Source organism: Gossypium arboreum, chromosome 11 (genome assembly GCF_025698485.1).
Source record: "Gossypium arboreum isolate Shixiya-1 chromosome 11, ASM2569848v2, whole genome shotgun sequence".
Classification (NCBI taxonomy): domain Eukaryota; kingdom Viridiplantae; phylum Streptophyta; class Magnoliopsida; order Malvales; family Malvaceae; genus Gossypium; species Gossypium arboreum.
Window position 1 is genome coordinate 134,205,040 of NC_069080.1, and position 27,325 is coordinate 134,232,364.

At 30.3% G+C, this 27,325-nt stretch overlaps 3 protein-coding genes and 1 long non-coding RNA gene across 6 annotated transcripts; 2 read left to right on the forward strand and 2 right to left on the reverse strand.

Moving 5' to 3' along the window:
- Positions 1 to 3,947: 3,947 nt before the first annotated feature.
- LOC108470568 (uncharacterized) lies at positions 3,948 to 11,267 on the reverse strand. 2 transcript variants are annotated; one of them, XR_001869348.2, is made up of 3 exons: positions 11,028 to 11,267; positions 4,790 to 4,940; positions 3,948 to 4,443 (listed from the first exon to the last, which is right to left on the reverse strand). It is a non-coding gene; the product is annotated as an uncharacterized LOC108470568 (long non-coding RNA). The 2 variants fall into 2 exon arrangements; XR_001869349.2 differs by having other exon boundaries at positions 4,790 to 4,958.
- LOC108470567 (transcription repressor MYB5-like) lies at positions 4,125 to 5,381 on the forward strand. The gene is made up of 2 exons (XM_017771918.2): positions 4,125 to 4,420; positions 4,720 to 5,381. Exons 1-2 carry the CDS (start codon positions 4,125 to 4,127, stop codon positions 5,168 to 5,170), a joined length of 747 nt encoding a protein of 248 aa, XP_017627407.1. The 3' UTR covers positions 5,171 to 5,381.
- Positions 11,268 to 14,035: 2,768 nt separating the features above from the next.
- On the forward strand, positions 14,036 to 14,868 carry LOC108472534 (uncharacterized). The gene has a single exon (XM_017774071.2). The coding sequence runs from the start codon at positions 14,108 to 14,110 to the stop codon at positions 14,672 to 14,674; it is 567 nt and encodes a 188-aa protein (XP_017629560.1). The 5' UTR covers positions 14,036 to 14,107; the 3' UTR covers positions 14,675 to 14,868.
- A 1,696-nt stretch (positions 14,869 to 16,564) lies between these two features.
- Positions 16,565 to 25,527, reverse strand: LOC108473747 (probable E3 ubiquitin-protein ligase ARI8). Of its 2 annotated transcripts, none has more exons than XM_053021590.1 (16): positions 25,259 to 25,522; positions 24,936 to 25,151; positions 23,564 to 23,688; positions 23,243 to 23,348; positions 23,020 to 23,110; positions 22,357 to 22,529; positions 21,743 to 21,847; positions 21,514 to 21,602; positions 20,689 to 20,796; positions 20,289 to 20,379; positions 20,083 to 20,172; positions 18,906 to 18,953; positions 18,328 to 18,399; positions 18,156 to 18,255; positions 17,472 to 17,598; positions 16,565 to 17,289 (listed from the first exon to the last, which is right to left on the reverse strand). In XM_053021590.1, the coding sequence occupies exons 2-16, from the start codon at positions 25,125 to 25,127 to the stop codon at positions 17,016 to 17,018; spliced, it is 1,791 nt and encodes a 596-aa protein (XP_052877550.1). In that variant the 5' UTR covers positions 25,128 to 25,151; positions 25,259 to 25,522; the 3' UTR covers positions 16,565 to 17,015. The 2 variants fall into 2 exon arrangements, with proteins under 2 accessions (XP_052877550.1, XP_052877551.1); XM_053021591.1 differs by lacking the exon at positions 16,565 to 17,289 and adding an exon at positions 17,942 to 18,005 and having other exon boundaries at positions 17,538 to 17,598; positions 25,259 to 25,527.
- Between the last annotated feature and the right edge of the window lie 1,798 nt (positions 25,528 to 27,325).

The following is a 27,325-nucleotide window of genomic DNA, read 5'->3' on the forward strand; positions in this document are numbered from 1 at the left end:
CAACCTTTACTAACTAAATGCACACACCACCACATCTCATACTTAGGTTTTGCTTGGTAAAATGAAAAGAAAATTGAAAATATTAAAATTTTAAGGAATGGAAAAATAGAAAGAAAATATAATTTTTCTTTCCATACCATAGCCGTACTTGGTAGGTAAGTTAAAAAAATTGAAAGAAAAAGTAATTTTTTTTCTATTAATTACTTGGCAAAGTTGAAAAATAGAAGGAAATGAAATAAAACATTTGAAAAATATATAATTTTGAACTAGCATACACCCCTCTCTCATTTTCTCTCCTCTTATCATTCCAATTTGAAAGGATTGGTTTTTATGCATTAGGATGAGAAATTATCGTCTCTCCTATTTTCATTTCTCACTTTTCTTCTCTACCGAGCACACTCAATTTTTTTTCTTTCCATTTTTTCATTCTCTCCTTCCATCTCTCAACTTCTCCACCCAACCAAGCACACCCTTAGTCCGAATCATCACAATAATCAAATAAAAGAAAAAAAGTCAACATATAAAAATATATATGATGAAAAAAGACGTTAAGGTCAAATACCACATTGATAAATGGAATTAAACTTCAAGTATCGAATTTTATATTTTGAAAGTAGATGTACCACATTAAAACAAACCCTAAAGTATGAGGGTCGTTTGTGTCATTATCCCTAAATTAATTATAAATGTGTAAAAATATTTTTAATGTTCTATAACGAGTAACGACCCACTTACACTAATATAAAACTATGGTTGTTTTACATATTTTTCTAATATTTTTTTGTATGATTAATAGCTTTTAACGATTTGACTATCATATTTTATCTTTTGTGGCGTAAATCATATATGTCGAATTTTAATTAAATTAATATTGCCCAACTATTTATTTGATATAAAATATTTTAAACTGTTAAATATATATTAATAAAATCAATATTCTCAATTGATATAATAAAGATATCAAATCGGTTTGAACTTTTACATACATAATAATAACAATTATATTAATAAACTCAATAATTCTAAACATTAAAAAAATGAAATCAATTTACAGATTTTATTAAGATAAGTAAAAATGAATCATTATATCAAGTCGAACCAAATCCGATTCTCAATATTAAAAAGATTTGAAATAAAATCTCAACCTAACTCAACCTCACTCATGATTTGTTACTAGACTTGTCCATGCTCGGCTTGCCCGAAAATTGTGAGGGTTTTGGTAAAAATATAAGTCAAAAAATGGGCTTCGGTAAAAAACTAAGGCCCGTTTAAAAACTGGGTTAGACCTTGGGTAAGACTTTTTTGGCATGGGCTAGGCCCAATCCGAATTTACAAAAAAAAATTGTTGTTTTCTTGCTATTTTCTCACTGTCTTGCTACTATTTCACTATTATGTTGCTAATATTTTGTTATTATTTGGATATTGTATAACTTTTATTTTGTTGTTAATTTTACTATAATTTTAGAGACATTTGCTTATCAAGTTGCACCTATGCTAGTGTTATTGAAGTATAAAGATTTGTTAAATTTATTGAAAAATATTTATTTTAATATTTTTAGTATTTTTATATAATATATTTTTTAAAAAATTATATAAAAAATAACACGAACAAATTGGACCCGAATTTTAACATTTTTATCTGAGTCGAATTTGGATAAAATTTTAAGTCTATTTTTTGAATCGATCCAAACCTATTAAAGGAACCTAAAATTTGACAAGACTCAACTCGAACCTAACTCAACTCCAACCCGACTCCACTTAACCATGAAGAAATCTTCGTGTTACCCCCAATAGATAATGTGGTGAGATTGAAATTTGAAGAACAGTTAGTAGCCTTTAAATCCACGTGCACCTCTACCCAACTTAGCCATTTTGTAGTGTGCTGCTAGCCATTCAAGGTCAAGGCTCAATATCCACCGTCCGATCCTTAAATTATCATCAAACCCATCTCTATAATAGAAATAGATACTAATATAGTCTACTTTATAATGGAAGTAAATTAAAACAGCTAATAAATGGGGGCAGTAAGTATCTCCTGCAGCCGCATCTATTCTACGATTTGTTAGGATCTGATTAAATACCGTTCGATCTTTCCTTAACCGGAAAGAGTCAGTAGTTGATCGAGTACGCTTGCGGTGGGTCCCCCTTTTATCAACACCTTCCTAGCTGTCCTCTTTTATCTTTTGAAAAAATCAGTTTCACTCGCATTTTGGAGAGAACGTCAATCACGCTCATCTGAAATTATTTTTCAACATAATGACAAATTTAGCCCTTACCATTTATCTATTCTATCACTTTGGTCCTAATTTTTTTTTCAAATTACCATAACTCTCAACTTGCAAAGTTTAGTCAAATTTCTTTTTATTGGATTAAAAATATGGATGAATTATTGATGTAATATATTTAATAAAAATTCAACAAAATAAAAAATTTACCGACATTAACTATGTATCGTATGCTACCACATAAGCTACTATGTTAGTGCTATTAAAAATTAACAGTTTAGTCAATTTTTCTGTCCGAAAAAAAATTAATTTGACTAAAATTTGAAGGTTAAAAGCCAAAGTGATCCAAAGAAAAAAATTATGACCAAATTAATCAAATTAATAAACATTAAGAGTTAAAATTGTCATTATACTATTTTCCGTAACTTAAAGGGAAGTTACTTTTAAATTTAGATTTTTATTCTACTTTTGAATATAGATTTTATTATAGTTATTTGAATGTAATATTATAATTGCTATTTTGTTAGTATTTTTTTAACAATCTCATGGTTGTTAGATTTTGATTATATCTGTTTTTTTAATATAATGCCTAGAACTACCCATTCAAACTCACATTCTCCTACATTGATAATAATACCTATGTCAATTGAGTTAAAACTCAATCGACATTTTGACAGTAACTAAAATAACTTTTATCTCCAATTGTTTTCAAGGGCATAAATGCAATTACAAATATTAATTTAAACCCGATTTCAATCATTATAAAAAAGCATAATTAAATTGGAATTGGAATATTTTCAAGATTAAATCAAAATAAATCATTGGAAAAACTTAAATTTGTATTTATGATATATAATTAAAATTAATGGAATAACTATTCCTTTTTCCTAACAAATTGTCCAGCGCAGTAGTTGTCCAATAAATTTGAATTGGTACCCAATAATTGAATAATTTTGAAATAATTTGGAATTATTTTTCTGACACTTGCCTTTGCTTACACAACTTGACCATCCATGACCATAAAATAAAGTTCTAATTATGCCACAGATCCCTGCATTTCAATTAAATTTGAGATGTAATCTCTGTATTTTTTTAATATAACATTTAGAACTACTCATAATCTCTTCTCAATCCTTAAATAGAACGATAAACCTATCATATTAAATATATCAATTCTGTCCAGATTTATTCTGATATTGGTCCAATTATATTCCAATTTTTTGATTGTACTTAGTACTAAGCTAACTTTAGCTATTCCAATCACATATTTCAATGGAATAAAGCAACATTTAGTCACTGAATTTAGTAACTCTTTCCAATTCAGTCTTGAAACTTGTTAATTTTTTTTTCAATTTGGACTCTGAACTTAGATTCCATTAAAGTGTAACCTTATAACATTTTGAAATCGCATCATATCATCACTTGGAATTTCAAAATAAATAATCTAAAAAAATAAAAATAAAAATTGTAAAGAAATTATAATTTTTTTTAAAAAAAACTTCAAGTGATAACGTGGTACAATCTTAAAGTATCATGTTATCATACATTAAAGAAATGTAAATTCAAGGATCAAATTGAGAAAATCTTCCAAGTTTCAAGACTAATGTGCACGAAAAATGTTCAGAACTCTAGGTGAAATAAGTTTCTAAGTTGAAGGACTAAATGTTAGTTTATCCCTATTTTAGCATAGCCTTCATAAATCTATTGGGATCCGCGCGTGTCTTTCACAATAAATGGTAAGCAAGTGAAGATTCAAAATCCAAACAGCCACGACAGTACTTCCAAAACAGTGTAAGAAAAATTAAATGACAAAAAAGAAATAGAAGCTATTGCTGATATCAAATCGCCGATCATCAAAATAGTTATCTCTCTAAGCTAAAAAAAAAAAAAAAAAAAACCATGAGAAACCCTACGAAAAAAGACAACGTTGGAACCAAGACGACGCCGTGTTGCAGCAAAGTAGGGTTGAAAAGAGGGCCATGGACGCCGGAAGAAGACGAGTTATTATCTAATTACATCAACAAAGAAGGCGAAGGACGGTGGCGGACTTTACCTAAACGGGCTGGTCTTCTCCGATGCGGAAAAAGCTGTCGTCTCCGATGGATGAATTATCTCCGACCTTCTGTTAAACGTGGCCAGATTGCTCCCGATGAAGAAGATCTCATCCTCCGCCTTCACCGCCTTTTAGGGAATCGGTAACTTTTTCCTCTCTTTTTTTCTATGAATTTCATTTTAGGGTTTTGGATTAGATATCTGGATATCTCAAGATAAACTGTCTAACTTAATTCGACTTCAAATCTAATTAGATTCAATGCAGAAACCTCGAATCTTATACAAAAAAGTTGTAGGTCTAGGGTTTCAGTGTTTTAGGGTTCTAAATGGATTCATTTTGTAATCATTTTTTGCATACGGTTTCTATATATATATATATACATGTATGCGTGTGTACGTATATGCAACATGAATGAAAGAATTTGCTGGGTTTGTTATGTAGGTGGTCACTAATAGCTGGAAGAATACCAGGGCGTACAGATAACGAAATAAAGAACTACTGGAATACTCACCTGAGTAAGAAATTGATAAGTCAAGGGATCGATCCTCAAACGCACAAGCCTTTAAACCCTCAACAACTCTCACCATCACCACCATCACTCAAACCTTCACCTTCTTCATCATCATCCATGGCGAAACCAAACAATCCTCCTTCCCCTCTTCCTGTTCATGTCGTCAACGCTAACAAGCAAAATGATTATTACGATGGGAGCAATGAAGACCATCAAGGGATGATCATGAACAATGACCATTATCAGCAACAACAAGATCATGATGATGATGTGTTCTCTTCTTTTCTGAATTCATTGATAAATGAAGATGATGATGCATTGGTTTCGAATTTGGGACTCTCACAAGGATGGGAATCTACTCCCTTCGATCAACCAAAATGACCCAATAGAGGGTTTGATGATGAATGTTATTTATATAGTTTTTTTTCAAAGTGTGTTGATTGTATGTTTAAATCATGTTGTTGCCAAACTTAATTCATCAAACCTGATGGTTCTTTTTATGTTTGTTGTGTTTGAAAGAAACATATGAATGTATTGTTTCAAACAAAGATATATATATATATATATATGGAACACTACTTTGATATATAAACTTGTATTTGGATGCATTTTCTTAATCAAAGTTGAGTTTATATTTAATGTACTGATAGTGTATAATTCAGTCAAATATCAAATAATGATAGTGTCGTTTAAAATGAAGTTAGTTGAATTTTCTTTTAAGAAACTTTCGAAGAAGTGTTTATCATCTAATGGTATAAAAATACACTATTAACACATCGAAGTATAAACTTTTAAAATATTTCTAAGGTAAAGTTTGGAATTTTGTTTTTTGAAATGCGGATTTGGGTTTCAAATTTAGTGTAAAGCAAGTAAAAACGCACCTAGAAATATAACCTTAATAAACTATTAAATACTTATTTAGTAATGGATTTGAAATTCAAGGAGGAATTCATGAACTTGAGAATTCCTTTTTTTTTATAATTTTTAAATATATAGTTATTTATAATATATGCATTTCATAACTTCATGTTCCCAAATGCTAATTTCGTCAAATACATTTCATTTGCTAACCTTAGCTCTAATACATATTTTTAGGCATTTTGATAATTAGATTTTAGGGATTAATGGGTGTTTTACTTGGTTTATGAATATTAGATTTTTCTTTTTAAAAAAGGCATTCTACACTCAAATAATTGAAATAATTAAACATTTTAACAATTAATATTAAATTTGTTAAAATGATGTATAAATTATACATTATCAGTACATTAAATATATATTATTTGGATTAAATTTATATATAATCAGATTTTATTTTTAATATATATTTTCATCTTCCTTCAATAATTGAAACCCTAAACCCTATTTTTTAAATAATTAAATGATTATCAAATAGTTTCTCTACATTAAGTTTTTACAACCCTTTAATCCATCCAAATTATCGTTTACTCATACAAAATGGTGCAGAACATTGTTGAGTAACAATGAAAACAAAGACAACAAGCAAAGGCCAAAGGACTAAATTAAAACAGCAAGCAAAGCAAAGGGATTGATAAATAAAGGTAAATATCAGTAAATCTTCAAAAAAATAAACCCTAATTGTAGGTCTACTTTACTCTCAATATTAAACTACCGGTCCTTTTAATTGGTAGCTGGTTTCATTTTGTGCTACCTAAATTTTCATAGCTTCTACGTACCCGCTCTTCCATGCAAAAATAGATTTTTAAAATCGCCTAACGGTCAACCCTATATCTACAAAAAATAAAGTTTTTTTTTTTAGAAATAATAACTAGTAATTAAATTAAAGCGTAATTTGTCGATTGAGTCTTAGCTCGATTGGCATTAGTATTATTGCCAATACAAGAGAACTTGGGTTCAAGTGTGCTGAAATGCATTATTTTCTTATTTATAGGTTGGGTGAGGTTATGAGTAGTTTTAAGCATTGTGTCAAAAAGAACAGATATAATCGAACATATAATGAGATTGTTCAAAAAATTAAAATGCAATTTTTAGATTAATAATAATTTCGTAACAAGTCAATTGGGCACCAACTCAATTAAGGGAATTTATAAAATCAACAAATTTATACTTTTCAAATATATAATTATTCATAATGTCTACATTTTATTCCTACAATTCATATATCAGAAAAATTTAAATCTAAAATTTCAAATTCATGTTCCTGAACACAACATGAGTTAATTGATCAAAACCATTAATTTCATTTGTTAATCTTAGCTAATATATATACACACATTTGAAGAACATGTGAAGGTAATGGGATTAATGGTTGTTTTGATTAGTTTATGACGAGTTTTTCAAGTATTAGAAGTAATTGATTTTAACACTATATTTTTTTTTTTTTTTGAATTACAAGAGGAGAGTAAAACCCTAACAACAAAGCGACTAGCGCGACTCAAACCCATATTACACTTGGGATAATAAACACCCCAACTTTCAGACCAACACGTGAAATTCTAAAACTATATTATTAAATTTGTTAAAATATACATAATTCATTTTTGGATTAAGTTCTTATATATAGTTACAAGTCAAAACTTCTTAAATGAAAGTACTAGAATAAGCATATTTAATGAAATTTTGTTTTGTAATATATATTTTAACTTTCCTTCAATAATTCATAAATGTATAAAGAGGAGAATTATTGTTCTTTTCCCATTTTATGTTAAAATTAATGATATGGTTTAATAAAGTTGAGTCTTTAAAAGATTTAAAAAATAATTAAATTAGTATCCTATAGTTTATCTAAGATAAACCTTAAATCTTAACCTAAACGGGCCGATCAAATCAGTTGGACCCACGACCAGTTGTCTGATCAGTTTAATCATCGGTATAATTTTAAAAACCTTAAAAATTATATAATTACTCTATTTTTCTAAGAGAAATTGAATAAAAAAAAATTTCAAAGGACTAAATTAAAAACAACAAGCAAAGCAAAAGGATTAATAACAGGGGTTGATCTAAGGGGGGCTGGCAAGGGCCTCGGCCCCCCTAAAATGAAAAATTTCCATTTTAACTCTTTATAGTTTATAAAATTTAAATTAGTAATGGTAAAATTACACTTTGCCCCCACAAAAATGATAAAAATTTATATTTTTACTATCATAAAATATATAATTTAATTCTGCCCAAAAAAGTTTCTAATTTCATCCTTGACCCTTAAATCATATTTCTAGATCTGCCACGAGTTAATAAATAAATGTAAATAATTTTTAATTACTTCAAAAAGAAAAAAAGAACCCTTAATTTTAGGTCTACTTTAGGCTCAAAATTAAACTACCAGTCTTTTCAATCGGTAGCTGGCTTCATTTTGTGCTTACCTAAATTTTTTGTAGTTTCCACGTACCACCTGTTCTTCCATGCAAAACACAATTTTCTAAACCGCCTAACGGTCAACCGTTTTATCTACGTAAAATAAAGTTTTTTATTTTAGAAATATATTATTAGTAATTAAATTAAAGTAGAATTTTTAGGTAAATAATAATGTTACTTATGTTAACAGGTTAGTTAAGTTGGAAATCCCGAGTCTTTTAAACACTCAAGTTTGAGTTTTATTATGCTTAATTGCAGTGTGTGGATTCAGGAATGAATCTATTTTTTTTTAAGAAGAGCCAAAATTTAATTATAAACTTTTAAAAAGTCAAAATATAATTTTATCATATATTAATTTATAATTTTATTATTTTAGAGGTGATTAAACAAGTAATTTTCCATTTGGGGTTCCTTTAAATTTACCACTGCGTGGATCTCGAGTCCCATCATGTACATATATCATGTATGGTTTTTTTTCTTCTGATTTTCTTCATCTTTTGTGTTTTATATATATTTGTTTGATTCTATATTATAATTATTCATATAAATATTTATATTTATAGTATACTTGTGAATGTACCGTATTTATAATAGTAAAACTTAAAAATGTTATTTATTGATAATTCGATGAAATAGAATTATTTTAATTTTTTATAGCCAAATACAAGCTAAGTTGTAGAAATTTTTATTTTAAGTTTTATTTATCTATTATTTATCTAAATTGATTGATTTTTTTAGATTGAATTAGGTATTATAGGTAATTGTTCATAAACAATATAAGATGGAGACCTATAATAAATTTGATGAAATAATTTGTTGATAGGATAGGTATATATACCTTTTAACCTTATGAAATCATGATTAAAGTCGATTTTTAATGTATTATTTTAATGTTAATTAGGACCATAAATGAACTGACTTAAATAAATTTATATTTATGTTTGGTTCATATTTATTGAAAATTTTAAAATAATATTTGTATTCGTTTATTTAAACTTTTGTGTATTTATATTAATTGTTTAAGTTAAATGAATTTATTCCTAAATATTAAACAAATATATTCTTGAACATATAACTAAATATATTCACAAATAATATTCATGAATAATAAGATATAAATAAAATTATTATTCACGATTTTATTTATTTAATATAAACTAATAAAATCCCAACTATTCATTAGAAGCTTTGTCTATTTACTGACCCAATATTAAATTATTAATTATAGGAATTGAGTTAGGAGGCAATTTTAGGTTGACTATTCAATATTTTCATTATGGCATAGAGAATTCTAAATTCTTAAATCTTCATAGAATAAAAATAAATAAAATTTATTTTTAATAAAAATATAATATAAAACAATTTTATTGTCAGAAGGGTTCTTTTATTAATAAAATAAAAATTGATATTTAAAGACTATTTAAATAATTTCTTTTCTTTGGACTTTAATTTATAAATTTTTCAATTTTCCAAAACATTGATAAATATAATGAAGATTTTTTAAAAATTTTTAAATATTTGTATGTTAAATTTTTTGAAAAATAATTTTATTTTCTCATATCAAACACATAATATTGTTTAAATTTAAATTATTAATTTATTTCAATTAAAGTATTTTACTTGGTATTTATATTACCAACTCTTAAGCCTTACACATGGGAAACTTTCCACGCTATGAGAGGGTTGGTCAACACACACAAAAAAGTATTTACATAACTAGGCCAGAAATCAGAATTTTTTTTTCGAATTAAGTTGTATATTTTATAAAAGTAAAAATATATTTTTATTATTTTAATAGCTGTATTTTTATAATGTTTAAAAGATTAAATCAATTTTTTATCATTTTAGAGGAGCAAAGTGTAGTTTTATCATTACTAATTTAAAATTTTATAAATTATAAAAATAAAATTTCCATTTTAAAGGGTCAGGCTATCTGTAAAATTTCAAAATATCTAATATTTGAAAAGGTTTAACAAAAATATTAAGCCTAAAAAATAGACTTGAACAAAAATTAAATGTTTAAAGTATGAGTCGAGCCCAAATTCCAACATTCAAGGCCAAAGCATAACCTATTTCAATCTATTTTACTTATGTAATATAATGTATCTAACACTACCCAAACATTAAAAAATATGTTATCTATATGTTTAAATTTTTAATTCAAGTTTATAAAAAATTAAAAATAACTCAAGCATGCCTAAAATGAGTTTGGGTTACTCATTTACAAACATGGATGAACTTGAACCAAGTTGTAAGTCCATATTTCGTGTCGAGTCAAACTTGAACAAGTATAAAGTATTTTAATGTCAGACATAGGTTTAGCCCAAATTTGATTCGCTCAACAATAAACACCCTTTAAGTCACACGAATAAACATATTTTTGAAATTATATTTAAAATGACATTCATTATGATTAAAATAATTTAATAAATTCAAATTTAAATCATTTTAACACTAGCAATAAAAACTATACGTGAAAGTATAAATTAAAACACACACAACTTCCTCAAATGTTTATAAATTAAAATTATAAATTCATTTCTACTATGTAATGAGTAAATAATCATCAATTTCATACTTTTAATCTTATTATATAATGTAAAATATATATATATATATATATATATAATAATTCTCCCACGAAGAAAATCGAAATTATTGTAACAATAATAATTACTTTTAATTAATATCTGAAATTAATGTATTTTTATAATTATTTTGATCTTTTTTCAACATTTTGAAGTTCTTTTACATTTATTTGTGCCAAGCAAAAACAAAGTCAAAATTCACCATTTTTCAACAAAATCATCAACCACAATGTTATGAAAGAACAATAAGATGAAATAAAATATATATATATATATATATATACAAATGAAAAAAGAAAATAAAGAACAATACTAACCTGGAAAAAAAAACCTTGTTTAGCGGTTTGATCTGGCTCGTTTTTCAAATTTAATCATGTTTCAATATGATTATCGAATATCGAAAACGATTTCCAAACTAAATGCATTGACATGTATTTTTGAAAAATAAAAAAAATAATTATTATGAACTTAAAAATATAAAGAAAAGAGAGAGAGAGTACATAAGAAAGGAAGAAGATTTTTTTTGGGGGTGTTTAATGTATGAGCAAAATTATAGTAATGATGATAATAGAAAGGGATTTAAGGGTGCAATAACCTGCAAGTTAAGGACACGTGTAGGTTACATGTTGGATGATGGAAAAATTTTTATAGGCTAATGTGAGAATAAAATGGGGATTGAATGGTAGATTTTGAGATTGTTACCGGCTATAGCAGGTTATAAGGGGCAGTCAATGATTTGGACTAACCAAACATTCTAACTGGTGAAATGAAGAGTCAGAAAAATATCGACTGACCAACTTTTCCAAGTTAGTTTGGCTTTGGGTTAATTTCACTGTAAGTCCCTAAAGTACGAGTTGAGATTTGAATTGGTTCTTGAATCTTGAAAAGTTCTGATTGAATCTTAAAACTAAAATATTGTTCCAATCAGGGGTTTTTGGTCAGTCTAGCCATCAAATTTGGTGCTAAATGCAGTGCTATTGGAACCGGATCAAGAACCGACCGATATACTAGTTCAGATAAAGGGATAAATAGGCCTAGAGTGAATCAATAAAAAATAGAACCCGAGACAAAAATTGACGATATTGAACCATTTTATAAATCTTTAACAATTTTTAATTATTTTTTTAATTATTGTTCGGCCAGGAACAAATAATCTAATTGATTCAACCTTTGACTCGATTTTTAAAACATTAGCTAAATGTTAGCTGTTATTTAACTTATTTAAAAGAATTATTGAATTATATGTGTTTAAAATAGAAGGAACCACGACAGATCCGAACTGATATTTAACATTAAATTTGATAGTTTGATTGATGAAATGACCTAATTGAAATGACAATTTAGTTTGATGATTCAGTTATTTGTTTTAAAAGTTTAAGGATCAATTTAAAAATTTAGCCATAATTTAAGGATCTTTAGTGCTATTAAGTATTAACCCTTTTAGACGCGTAACAAATCTACCATTTGCAGAAATATCGACTTTTCCTTTCACGGGGCTGATAGTTCGTTGGAGTTAGATCTGCACGCTGTCGTTTTGATTCATGTTGAAAATTTGTTAAGATTTTCAAGTTCCGTTCTATCATTTTATTTTTTTGAAAAAAATTGGATTCTTCAATTAGATTGGGAATCGATCGAGGTATTAGTCCGAGAATAAAATATCGGGCTGATTGACTCATTGACTGTTATGAACTTTAACGATTGAACCGGTTAAATTGGGCTAAAAATATTTGTTGAATTAATTTTTTATTTTATTTTATAATTTTTTTAATAATTTGTTCAATTGAATTGGACAAATCAATTAAATCGAAAATCGTTGATCTAATCGGCTCAATTGATAATTTAATTTTAAAACCTTAATAATAAAATTTAAATCAGAATAATTTAAAAATAACCCATACATGATTTATACGATACGATCTCGACATGTCAAAATATAAAATATATTCTTTATTATTCTAAAAAGGAGAATTATGCATAATCTAATTATATTTTGTAAATTATATTATGGAGGGACTTATATTGCCAATATATAAATTTATATTTTGTAAATCATATTATGGCACATGATTGGTAAACAATCAAACAAGTTTAAAATTCTTAAATATAAATATAGTATATTTTTGTAACAAATAAAAATATATTATGGAATTAATAAATTCAAGATCAATTTAATTTTAAATTGAGTTAATATGTGTTTTAACTTTTTCTAGATTAGATTATTTCGTTGTGTTCATTTTAGATTTTAATCACGTTTAAATCATTTTGAGTTTAAGTATTTTTATTTAAGATTATTTTAAGTTCAAATTATTTGAATTTTTTGAGTTAAGATATTTCAAATTAGGATAATTTTAAGTTTGAATTAGATAAATTTTACAAATTTAGTTGGGTCAAGCCCGAGTTAATTGGGTTTAACTTTTGAGTTTAGATCAAATTTTATGGATCTAGGTGACCTCATAAAATTCACTTAACGTATGTAAATTCCTAAATTTATTAACTAAAATAAAAATATTTAAATCTATGATATTTAAAATAACAAAAAATCGAATTGCATCCAATAATACAATAGATATATATATTTAACTATGCATTATCATCCTTTATCAAATCCAATCTAGGGGTGTAATTGAGTTGAGCGGAGCTCGAATATTGCCAAGTTCAAGTTAGAGCTCAACTCGAAATTCAAAATTCGATATTCAACTTAAACTTGATTGAACATCTATTTTTAAGTCCAAAATTAGATCGAGATATAATTGAACTACTCACGCTCAATTAAATTTGTTTATCATTTGCTAATTGAGTCTTAGCTCAGTTGGTATCGGTGTTGTTACCACTGCAGGAAGATTTAAGGGTTGAGGAGGGGTTATAGGTAGCTCTAGACATTGTATTAAAAAACAAAGATTAGGAATCGTGATGTTACACTCATATGAAAAGAAGTAAATAAAAAAATATTTAACAATTTTTGTACTCAAGCTCGACTAAGCTTATATATATTCAAGCTCAAACTCAAATTCAACTCGATAATTAAGTATTAATAAAAATATATTTAAAATATATATTAAAATAAAAGTTTGATAAAACTCGTAAACTATTTAAAATAAATATTACTAAACTTAAATTCGACTTAATCAATATTGTAGCTTAATAATTACTAAATCTACTTTTTTTTTTCCGTAATACAATCCATTTTTAATCAAAGCTTTTAAAAAAGTATCCAAAGAAAAAATAGCCGTTAAGTAAGTGTATAAACAAAGTAGGCCCTCACAAACGGTCACTTAATACAAAATTTTATGTTACAAAAATTATCCGTTATTCCGCCATGGCTGCTTCCTTATATAATCTTCATCATCCAAATCCGACCCATCATTCAAAATCATCAAAATTCAATCAGATCACGACAATGGGTATTCACTTGAACACAATCCCGCAATCCACAATCACAAAATCCCATTACCACACCCACAAAATCTTCCTCTTTTGCAATTATATCCTCCTTTCCGCCGCTTCCAGCTGCATCTTCCTAACCCTCGCCCTCCGCCTCTGTCCTTCCCTCTCCGGCTTCTTCTTAATCCTCCTCCACATCATAACCATCGCCGGAGCAATCTCGGGTTGCGCAGCTGCTTCTTCGGGTACAAACGGATGGTACGCCGCACACATGGTGGCAACGGTGTTGACGGCCATATTTCAAGGGTCAGTTTCAGTGTTGATATTCACTAAGACAAGTGATTTTATGGGGTATTTGAGATCTTACGTAAGGGAAGAAGATGGAGAGGTGATATTGAAACTGGCTGGTGGGTTGTGTGCGGTGATTTTTGTGCTTGAATGGGTGGTGATGACATTGGCTTTTTTCTTGAAGTATTATGATTATGTGGAAGGTGGTGATGAGAATGGGGTTTGTATGAAGAGTAGTGCTAAAGTGTATCAAGATGAGGATTTGAAGGATTGGCCATGGCCTTTTCAACTTTAAAATTTATGTATAATAGAACAAATGTGTGTATGTATGTATGTATGTACGTATCTATATGGCTTATATATAGATATGGGTTGGGATTTGGGGGAGATGACGAGGGTTTTGGGTTTGTGGCTATGGAAGCTCAAACTTCTGTTATTTTTTAAATTCAATTATTATTTAATTGTTTCCCTTTGTTTTCTTTCTTGGAATTCCTAGCTGAGAATTGAGATGCTAATTATTTTTTATTTAGTTTTTATGTGAGAACGGCTCGAAAATTTGCTCCATACTTGAAATATTTTAATAAAAATATTAAGATTAAAAATTGAGATTCGACAAAAAAATTATTTAAAATATGATTTGAGCTCGGATTCAAGTATTTAAATTCAAAACTTGAACCTATCTGTTTTAAATTTTGTACTATATTATTTTTATATATGAAATATTTCTAACACATAAAAATAAAATCCATAGTAATAAATAATACTATATAATGTAAATATATTTAAAAGATTTAACATTTTTTAAACAATAAAAGAATAGTTCACTTGCATTCAAGGTATCAAGTAAAGTTGGCCAAGCCTACAATTTAAATATTTTGATATCGACGGTCAAAATACATTTACATCGACGAACGAGATTAATCATATTCTATGATTTAAGAGATTTACAATATATGCCATATCAAATCTTATCTAATTTTTACAGGATATGATTCTTTTTATCTTTTAAGATTAGTTACCATAATTGCCTAAGTTGTCATATCTTCGTTGTCGGGCCAACCAGGCTTTAATCTGACAGGCTTTTCCAACAGTTCCTTGAATCGGGCCAGCTCTCGTGGGCAAATGATCCTTATTGGATGCATTTGGTGCGATGGTCATGGGCTTTGAACTTTGACCCGTGACATTCTCCGCCACCCATTCTCGCAACGCCCTCGTTGCGACTTTTGAATGGCACTGACTTGATTCACTTCGATCTCGTTTTGACGCCTTAGCTTTCCCCTTCCTTCGGGACTTTTGCCTCGGCTTCCGTCGCTTCTTAACTCAAGCCGTCCTACTCGTTAAGAATTGAGTGTAATAATAAAATGTATTTTACTCCGAAAGAGACTACTTAAGCTTGAAATTTAAGAGCAACATTATTAATAGAGATAGTCACAAATCCTAAACATAAAAATTATCAAACAAACAAACAAAAAAAAAACGTTTTACCATTTCCCAAATAACAAACAAAACCTATTTTACTACTCCCATCTTTTTAAAGTATATATCTTTTAAGTTTGTTTTACGATGTTCTATTCAAAGTTAATAATTATCTCTCCCAACGACATTATTTTTAAATTTTAAATTTTAATTGATTATCTCTCCCAATAACATTTTTTGACTAGTTCCCAACATTACTTTTAAAACATGACTGCAATATTACTTCTAAAATTTGAATACGAATTCAATATGACTCACCACTAAACTCAATACCCAACACTTAACTGTGCTAAAATTTAAATATGAATACGACTTCAATATGACTTACCACTAAACCCATTACCCAACACTTAACCGTGCTTTTAAAATGTAACAGATTTTGGTTTTACCAAAAATAAAAACCTCAGGCTAGAAAGACCTAACTATCGAAAATATATGAAAACCACAGATGAAACGATAATAAAGTTATTTCCATTTCAGCATTTGATTGAAACAACCCAGATAATAACAAAAAAAAAATTCCTTTTTTTAATCAAAATGTGATGTTTTTCTACTCCATCGATGACCCATGCAAATGATGCAAGACAACCTATCTACAAGGTTAAACAGAGGAAAAAAGCACATAAATCTACAAGTAATAACAAAAAGAAGTCCCCGATTTCAAAAGGACAATATGACCAAATTATACATACAACAATACAAAAGCACATAAGAAATTCAGTGCCCCCCATTTAATTAAAAAAAAAAGGTTACAACAAATTATTTATCATTGCAGAATGGTCACAATGCAGCCTATCCTTCCCCCATTTCATTTGCTAGTTCCCAATTTAAACCCTTAAAGCTTTTTCTCCAAATCCATTGTTTGTTTGTTTTTGTTTTTGTTTTTTGCTACAACCCTAGAAATAACATAATATGAATACAAGCAAGTTCAAGGGTTTTTGGACCTACACAAGTATAAACTATATACAATTCACATAACATAAAAACATACACCCCATCTTCTCCATTATCACAGCGCGGCTGTCTGCGATTTATCACAGCTACTTTTAGATGGAAAAGAGAAGTGGGATATCTTTTCGCAATCCTCTAAAGCTCTATGCCAGGGGAATCAGATGAATTGTCCATCTAGGCAGGTTGGGTTGGGTGTGTGGTCGATGGAATTATCGACGCTGCTGGCACATTAGGCAAATGGTGGCTGACTTGACGTTTGCAAAGGTGCAATATTCGCAGGACCAATGGCCGGAGTCGTCAATGTTTCTGCTAGAGCTGCTGGGTCTAGAGGTTGAACCTTTGCCCTTTCCGCTTCTTCCCCTACTGCTACCGCCTCCTAAGCCCTTTGAATTCCCCATCCTGCTGCAGGCTCCACGGGAGTCCACATCCGATAAACCATTTTCTAAAGCTCGAACTAAGTTCTCAAAGTAATTCCGGGTCACACTGTCACGAAGTTCATACAAGTAAGTAATTTAGAAAGCAAGCCAATTCTCTAAAAAGATTTAATTGAAAGATAAACATCTCTTTCTCCAGCAAATTTTCATGATAAGATAATGAAATTCTACTTCATACTGAGTTTCATAAGGAACCTACATTGGTTAATACATATTTTAAACAAAAATTACCTTGTCAATCCAGCAAGTTTTGTCCGAAACTCGTTAAAGTCTTTTGATGGGCCATCTGCATTGAGATAAACCTGCAGCTCCTTCTCTGCACATTGATGAAGTCGTTCTAACCCAGACTCAGCCTCACCTGCAAGACAATAACAAGCATGAGTACTGCAAAACCAAAGATGGAAGGCACAAAGCGCAGTTTTGGTGCCATAACTCTTACATTGCCCAAGCCGAAAAGCACTAAAAGGAACCAACATGCAACATATGTGGATTTTTTGTGTATCCACACATATAAATTATATACGCTTAAAGATATATAATTATAACAACGAACTATGAAGAGTGGTCCAATATATCCTATAATACATGCAATTTTTTCCCCCTTTTTGTTGTCCATAGGTTTGATTTCCTTACGGTTCTATGTCTTTTGTCAAGTACTCATACTGAGAAGTAGAGACTTAGAGTATTATCCCATTACTTACTAGTTAAAAAGAAAAAGTGTGCTTTTTTGCACTGCCATACAAAAAAGTGCGCCACAGCAAACGCCTGATCAAATATGCCTTGTGTGAGAAGGTCTGAACTGCTTTTGTTCAAGGCACAATGCAAAGGCACACACCTTGACAACACTGGTGCAAGTAGCAAGTAGCAAATAGAACAGAAATATAAAGTTATAGATTATAAATGGAGGGTTGTTACCTTGCAAGTATTCAAAGAACTGTCTTTTAGCATGTTCATGTTCCGGCAAATAATATCCATAGGCATATGTCCACTTGAGAACTCTCCTACATTCTACTATCTGCACAATTAAAGTAGCAGCAATGAGCTCAAGTAGCAAGCAGCTAAGAGCCAAGTGAATTACGGAAATTACCTGTAGCCATGCCTCAGTGATGAACTTCAACTGTGACTCAGGTTGGCACTGTATATCACTCAGCTTCTCAAGCTGCAATTGATACATATTCCCCGTAAACTAAAAAACAAATGAAGTTTGAAGCAAGACAGATAAAGCGCTATCAAGTTGGGAGGGAACAGAACTATTAATCTTTCTCTCATCAACTCTCTTCTTTTCTTAAATATCTTCATTTTATTATTACTATTATTACTTGGTATGTTTGTGATTTTCAGGAAATTTTCACTTTAACCCATGAAATGCTTCAACATTAACAGAAAGATTATCCCGATAAATTTCCCATCAGGTACAGTTGTCTTTAGAATTTGGTATTTGATGAGTGCCATTGCCACAACTTGGAGATCCAACAAAATGAATGGATGAAAAGAATATGTAAAAGTCATGAGAAAAATTTGGAAGAACTAAATTAATAAAGAAAAAGAATCTGTAAATGTCATGAACCAGCAATAATTAATTATAGTTATCCAATGTTTATGATAGCCTTCAAGAACCATCTCCCATCACTAATAGGAAGTAAAAATTTATATGGTTTAGCTTACATGTACAGACTGCATTTGCTGTAGATCTGCCAGTGCCTTTTGCCTAGACTGCATCAGTAAAAAAGAGTTTTAGAAGTACCAACAAGTGTTTCTTCGTTTAAGTATATGGTGGCTATAAATCCAGGAAGTGTTCCCAGTGGACTTAAGCAGTCAAAAGAAAGAAGTCAATAATGTATTACGTGCATTCAATCTCAAATATGGTTGGTTGTGCCAAGAGCTAATTAATCAAGTAATCCTGACCTAAACAAATGAGCACAAACAAAGCAAAGATAACTGCACATGCACAATGATGCGCATGTTTTCTTAAGCCATTTGTTTGCACTAAATTGTAAAATCTCCAAAAAGTACACGACATGACTTCAAGAAGTCATACATAACTGAGAAAATTATCACCTTCAAGCTCATTGTAAGATTTTCTTCAACCTACCAATCTTTATCTTTTTAATAACTATTTCTATCTAAAAGATAGCATCTAAATTCCTTCCAATAACTGTCCCCAATTCCATGACCTCAAAACTACTAAAATTTCTCCACACTAATTCTATTTTTATCAACATGCCTCTCAACCCAAAGAACCCTCCTTGAGAACAAGTTCATCTCAGCCTAGTTCATCCTACAGTCCTTTTTAGAATAGTATAGCCAAAAAATATTTAACAGGTACAATAGAGCTTTAGCGAGGTTTTAGAATGGGATATTCCTAGCAGTTAAACACCAGACTAGCGAGCTTGGAATTTGTATAATCATGTCAATCCATTTGACACAAAATCATTCATGTCTTATGCAAGTTGACCTGCTTCACATGTATACGACACATTTTAACACGCATAATTAACAGTATTAACAGCATAATTTGTGTGATTCAACATATCTAGCCCATTATAAAATTAATATGGAAAACTATAAAAATAATCTTTGGTTCAGCTCACTGGTCAAACTTGCATCTCAGCCCTTTTAAAGGCCCAAAAGACAATCAGACTTCACAATGGACCCACTGTTCCGGGGGGGGGGGGGGAGGGAGGAGGTTTGTAATGCTAAATTCACGATAGAATTTAGTAACATGAACTGTATGGACTATAAGCTAGAAGAATCTTTGTTATGCCAACTGGTTACTCAAAATTCAATAACAGTGACCAGCATCATGCCATCTTTCACTATAAACCTCACAAGTAATACATACCGATTGGTTGGTTGCCCATCGTTCATAATAGTGAGTATATCTCTCTAGAGAATTTTTAGCCATCTCTCTTCGTTTCTCTGCCTCATCATACTGTAAATAAATACCATGAATCAGAAACACAACTGGACAGTTAAATAATTACACAAAATGACTAATGATAAGCCCCCGAAAATGTGGACTGCCAAAGGAAAGCATTAGTTCCATACCACACCATCTTGCTTTGCTGTCTCATACCGGTTGCAAGCATAAAAACCACCAGTTCTCTCACCATGCTCTGACCATGCACCAAGGCAAAGCCTGCATATATCTATGGTCAACTGACAGCAATTCTTATAGAAAAAAGAGAAACAACACACTATGCATACAAAAAGAAGAGATCAATTTGTTTCTGAGACAAAATCTTCAGTCCAGCCCTCATTTATGAAAAACACTCACACTTATTCAGTACACCATAAAGCTAAACAAACAATAGGAAAACTTGGATTAAGACAAATGAATAGGAGAATTATTTATTATGTTTTTCAATAATAAAAAAACAAACACAGTAGAGGTGTAAGAGTTTCATCAAAATACAAACAATGCATATGTAAGCAGAAGCAAGCTCACCAGCAAAATTCAAATTTACAAGGTGGTGTGCATGTAATATGCATACACCCCTGGTTCTTCTCAATTGGGCGCTTGCATTTTGGACAAGGCTTGGAATTAGCCAATATCCTGAAAGATTTAAGACAGGCATAGTGATTGAGAAACAGACCATTAAGAAAAAATAGCATAGCATGATATGATATTGCAGAATTTTATTATTCACCATCAGGTTCTCTATATATATTCACCTTCAGGTCCATTTGTAGAAGGGAAAAAGGAAAATGAAACAACATTCATTTTGTTCACTTCAAACATTAACATATTCCAAAGAAAGATAAACGGTAAATGATTTAAAATATAAAATTGACATTAGTGTAGATGTACAAGGGAACACTTATTTCACAACTCCATGTAGTAGCAAAATTAGTTCATAGAGCATAAATCAGAACCCTAGACCCATCATTACCATTTCCACAGAGCTCTAACGTATCATATGATCCCCCCCCCTCTCAAATAACGGCATCCAACACAACCTCAATCCCTTCCTCTATTTCTCAGGTTCAGAATCATGATTTATGGTTGGAAGGACTGAATCTAGACAAGCTTTCCACATAGCCCCAGTGACTATCCAGAATAAGTGATCTTCAGATAATGAAGCATTCTACATGCATACTGCTAGTTTTTCTAGATGCAGAACTACTGGCTCACTTAGCACATGTAGTAGGGAGAGTAAGCAAATTTCTCCTTTTACGTGTACCAATACAGCACCAATTTAACAACCTCTCTCGTCAGAATGAATTAAACAACCTCATTGTATTGGAATAAATCTAATTACTACATCCCTACCAATTCATATTTTCAGACTCTGCACTATTTTTCAGTATCCACTTGGCGACAGTGCCACAATCAACAGGACGATGAGCTTCCTCAGCACACTGCAAGGTCAAATAAACATTATGGGTCACAATTCATTTTAGCAATTTTGAAAGTGAAATAGAATTAAGCCAAAACCCGTATGCATGAATTATTGGAAGTACAATAAAGTATAACCAGAAAGGCCGCGAAAGAATCTCACATTCCAACAAAAGCTATATGAGCAGCGACAAGTAACGTCATAACTTCCACTGCCCAAAATAAATTCCACAGCATAATCACACCCTGGTGCAGGACACCATTTGGTCTACAAAATAACACAAGAAAAAATAGAAAATGGTTTACAATACCAAAGAGGTGAAAATGAAATGATGAAAAGGAATATAACTAGTTATTATACAATTCATTTTTTATTCCAAACATTTATAGCAAACTTCAAAAACCATTGGGAAAAAGAACTTAAATCCAACAAGCCAGAACACATATTTCTCAGGGTAAATAAGCCAAAGCACATACTATATGATATGAAAGTGTTTACTATCTTTTTAAGCAAAACTGTCAAAGAGTAGAAAAGATTTTCAAATCATCCCCAAGTAAATACTAACCATAAAACATAATCCACAAACTTACAACTCCAATACCATTGCAGTGGCACCCCCATCCTTCAACCCAAAATAAAAATATTACAAAAATATAAAAGGATATAACTTTTAAAATCTCATGTAAATTTAACAAGTGGAGCAAAAATAAATGCATACGTTAAATGTTGTGCATGTACAATTGACCAATTAGTCAAGCTGTCTTAAGTACTATTACCTTTCTATTGTCTTCAACATAAGATCTAATGAAATAACGGAAGTACTTCTCTCTGTCTTCTACAGAAGCCAATGCATTTACCATATCTTGACCAACAACAGCAGCACAGGATGGATCAGGACACCGCAACATCAAACATCCAGGACCATCATTGATGGCTGTACTAATATAACCTAAGCAAGAAAATATAAGAGTATGTATAAGAAATTTTCACAAGAAAACACAAAACGGTTGGTAAACACTCAAAACTCCAAATAGTTACATGTAGACTCTCAGACAGAAAAAGATGAAGGTCACTTCCATTGACAAGTTAACAAGATACAGCTAAAAGATCTAAAATACAGCTAGGTTGGCAATTGAGCTTAAAAACATACAACTAAAGTACAATGTGAATAATCATGTAAAAATTAATTTTTACATGTACAAGGGCAATGTTTAGCTGCTTTGATTGTTCCAAAATATGGATCATTCATCATTTATTAGGATAAATGGTACAAATAAAGAATTATTCTCAGACCATTAGCCCTTTACCACTGCAAAGCCAGCTTAAGCGTGCAACCATTGCTTTGACCAAAATTTTTTTTTTTTTCCAAAATCTGACCCAGAACTCTTCAAACAACTCTGAAACTAAAAAACATAAGGAGTGCCTGGATCAAAACAGACCTGCCCAGCAAGATTTACAAAAAGGATGACCACATGCAGCAGCGTGCAGCCTATCATAAGAATAGTTTTCGAAACATATCCCACAAGTCATCTGCCAGAAGACGAAATATGAAGAAAAATAAAAGGTATAAGCTGTCAAAGAGCACAAGAGCAAACAAGCACAGGAAATTGTCACTCAAAAATAAAAACATGAAAATTCTCAGTTGAGTGTTCCGCCACTCACTTCTCTACCATCAGGAAATGGAACTACAGGCTTCTCCAATAAGCCAACAGACCTGCGAACCTTATCCTCATCTGCAAACCATTCATCATGTACTTTACTAACGCTCCTGTAAATCCAAAATAAAGATAAATAATTTAGATCACGGCATACAAATACAGCATTGCCAAGAGATTGCAAAATAGATTCATATTGACCAAAGCAGTTAAAGTCCATTAAAAATAAATTGTAAAAAAGTATTAAAAAAAACTCTAGGAAATTTGAAAATGAACAAAAGTAAAGAGATTTTAGAAAACGGAATTTACACCAATCAAGATCACTCACCAACTATAGTACCGTAACAGGACGCTTGCTTCAACCTTTGAGATGGAAAGCACGGTGGATATCCTCATGATATCATCCTCTTGATGCTGACGAATATCTACTTCACTTAAAATGGTATAATTTTGCTAAGACAAAAGAGACATCGGTTTAGGACAAACTGGTTTGAGAAGAAAATAAATAAATAATTAACAAATCAAGGGCTCAAAAACCACAAACTTTATGTGCACAAGGATGAGAAAAGTTGTGAGCTTGTATGGTGGACAACAATGTTATAACAAAAGAACTGAATGCATGCCATGCAAGTTCAAAGCAGAAACTATAGCCTTTGTAGGACATAATTGTAAAATTAACCCAGTGAAGGTGTTTCAATTTTAGACATTAAAAAGGGCTGTAAGTAGTAACTATGCAGCATTAGAAAAAGGGTAGGTTTTTCTAACATTCACTATGGACTCTTAACTTAAGCAAGCTTAGTGCTGCACATGGTCCAATGGTTCCATATCAAGTAAAAGCTTTGATTGCAAAAGCAAAGAATAGTTGAATTCCTTTCACAGTTGAAGCATCCTTTCTAGTTTTCAGGGTGCAATGACACTACTTGCAATGAACCAAAAAGTTTCAAAATCCTTGCGTATCTTGTCAAATTTAGAAAAACAAGACAAAACCAAAATCAAGCATGCTGTTGATAGCCAAAGCTTTGAAAGCACTATCTCATCAAAATACTACAATTTGTTTAAAAAGATGCTATCTATGCAAACCCTATTCTTGCATTCAAGGGCAATTCACAAAATCATACGTACACCCAAAAAAAATATTACAATTAGGAAAGTTAAAATTAGCACGAAATAATTATATGCTAGAATTTGCCATTCTCACCTTGTATGTGAAGAAAAAATAGATTTTACATATATATTTAGTATTTTGAAACATGATGGCATTCTTTTTTTTTTAAATAAGTGATAAATTTGTTAAAAAGAGTGGACAGTTTACTTTTTATTCTTTTTTGAGGATAATAAGTTACATGGATAATAATAGACAATTTACTTAAGCACCAAAAATAAGCAACTATTTTTAGAAATAAGGCTTTTATAAAAAATTACATAAAAAGTAAAAACATATAATATTTTTTTAACTGATGATTTTATTCGTTGTTTTGCACCTTCACATTCACTATTTCGGTTGGTCATTTACCTCGTCATACCAAACTAAATAGTATACATTTGACAAACATCCTAACAAAAACCAACCGACATCATCAAACAACAACATAATACTCAAAATTAATACTAATAAAATCACGGTAAAAAATAGCTCTAATTTCATTTTTTTTCTAAATAAAAAATCAAAGCAAAAAATAAAGCAAAATCGAACAAATTACCTGGTGTCGATGAGAGATAAGATCATCGGAATCATCAGAATCATTATCGATGAACTCATAATCAGCAACATCGGCATCTGAATCATCATAAACAGCCATAGCTCCGGCATCATCTTCACCGCCACTATAGAAATCATCTTCTCCAGATTCGTTGTTAGCGTCGTGCATATCGAAGTCATCCTCCGATTCCATTCTTCACCTGCTTTTTCCTTTTTCCTAAAATTATCAATACATATATAAAAAGCAATGACAAAATTAATCAGTAAATTGAAGATTAAAAAATTCAGAAAAAATTTTAAAAAAATAGAAAAAAAAATACAAACCCTAGAGAGAAGAATCAGACGGTGAGAAATCAATGGCCGATGATGAAATGAAGAGAGCAGAAATGGATTGCGGCGCAGCTAAAGAAAAAGAGAGAAAAAGAAAGAGAAAGAGATAAATAAAAAGTCTAAATAAGTGAATATGGTTAATTCATTCAATTTAGCATTTTTGATGGAGCAAATATGAAAAAGAAAGTGTATTTATTGACTGAATAGTTTTAGATTTTAAGAGGAAGGTGTTTGTACTGTGCTGTAACACTGCTAATAAACTACATTTTTTCACCTACATGGTGAAATTTCTTCTTTTTTTTTTAATAAATAATGTATTAAATAATTTAACCAGAAAAAAAAAGTGTAATTTTATATTAACTTTTTTAATATAAATTTTCTGACTTCGCTCTTTTATGAATTATATAAATTACTCACTCGATTAGATTTTTTTTTTTTTTACTTTAGGTTTTTAATGGAAAGTAACTTTGTGTAACGGTTATCATTTAATAGGTAGTTAGGTCATTTTGTTGACGAAATTTTTAATTGGATTTTATTATTTATGGTGGGGTACAAATAAGAAATCTATCTCGATTTTGTTATTTGTGAATAGCCAAATCATTTTACTATTAAAAGGAAAATGAATTTATTAATGATAGAAAATGTTAGGAATGGTGATTCTAGTTGCCAAAGTAGTGTTCATTGTTTGAAAAAAATGTTAAACCTTAATAGAGTGAGACACGTGGCAAGTTGTCTAATGGTTTGCAGATGACCCTTCACGGGCCGTTCGAAGAATTGGCCTGCAGGCAGTCCACAATTCACTCCTCGTTGAGGTCACTTGAACTTAACCGTTTTGTATAATCTCAATAACAGAAGTATCAGAACAAGACAAGTTACAACACAGGTGGGATTACACAATATGTACCATGGAAATAACCAACATGTAACTACACTAACATCCAATTAGCCAACACAACTATGCAAGACATCGTACAGACCACCACGCAACATTAAGAGACGAGGGCCAACCATTATATAAGTTTAAGTGCACTAAGAAACATGGATTCTCCTCCCTCCATCATCACTATCACCTTCTTCTCCTCCTTCTTTCATTTTCCTTCTCCTCAAGAGAACATTTTCTTTCTCATCCTCCTATTGTTGGCTCTCCACCTTACCTAGGTGAACTGATACTCCTTCTGCCATCATGACCTCCTTGTAGGTAAATCGTATCAACAATAACAAATATTGAGAGAGAAACTACTCTAAACAAGCTTCACCATAAAATTGTTATACCCGAGAAGTAAGATGATAATAAATTTTCATGAGATGATAATCAAGTAGTGCATCAAGAAGTTTTTAATGAAATAAAGTAAGTCAAAGTAAAAAAAAAACATTTACCATGAGGTAAAATACGAAAAAATGCTTGAAATTGAGTAAACATATTGAACATAAGAGCTTAGCGAACCCTATTTTAGTATAATGGCTAGAGTCATTTTCCAAGCAACTTGACTCACATGTTTTTATCAGGTTTCTAGGGATGATGGGTGTAGTTCATGCAAATTCTCCAAGTGATAGGAGTGCAAATCATACCAGGACGCAAAGGGAAGTGATATATGCACGAATGGGGTGAAATTTATTAAAGTCAATTCAACAAAGTCGCCAATTTTCAAGTTTGGAAGATTAGTCGACTTGAGATGAATATTTGGATGGAATCCAAGCATTTCTGGGTTGAGATGTCTGTACAGTGTTCGAAGAGTTATCTCTTAGCTTCAAAACATACTTTGAATTACTTAATTTAGAGCCTGGGAGCTCAAGTTATGATCATTTTACTGAAGATTGTGCGAGCGAAATTTTTGGATGGGATTATTACGGGAAATTACAAGTTTCAGGCTTTAATTCGAGTTTAAATCATATTGGATTCGAGTTTAAGGCCTAATTTTGATTATATAATATCCCAATATTGTATCTATTAGGTTTTATTATTTTATTATTTATTTATTTTAATTTTAGGATCTTTTAAGTAGTTAAAGTTATTTAAGAGTTTTATGTTTCTTAGTCATTAACAAAGTTTAGTTATACTAA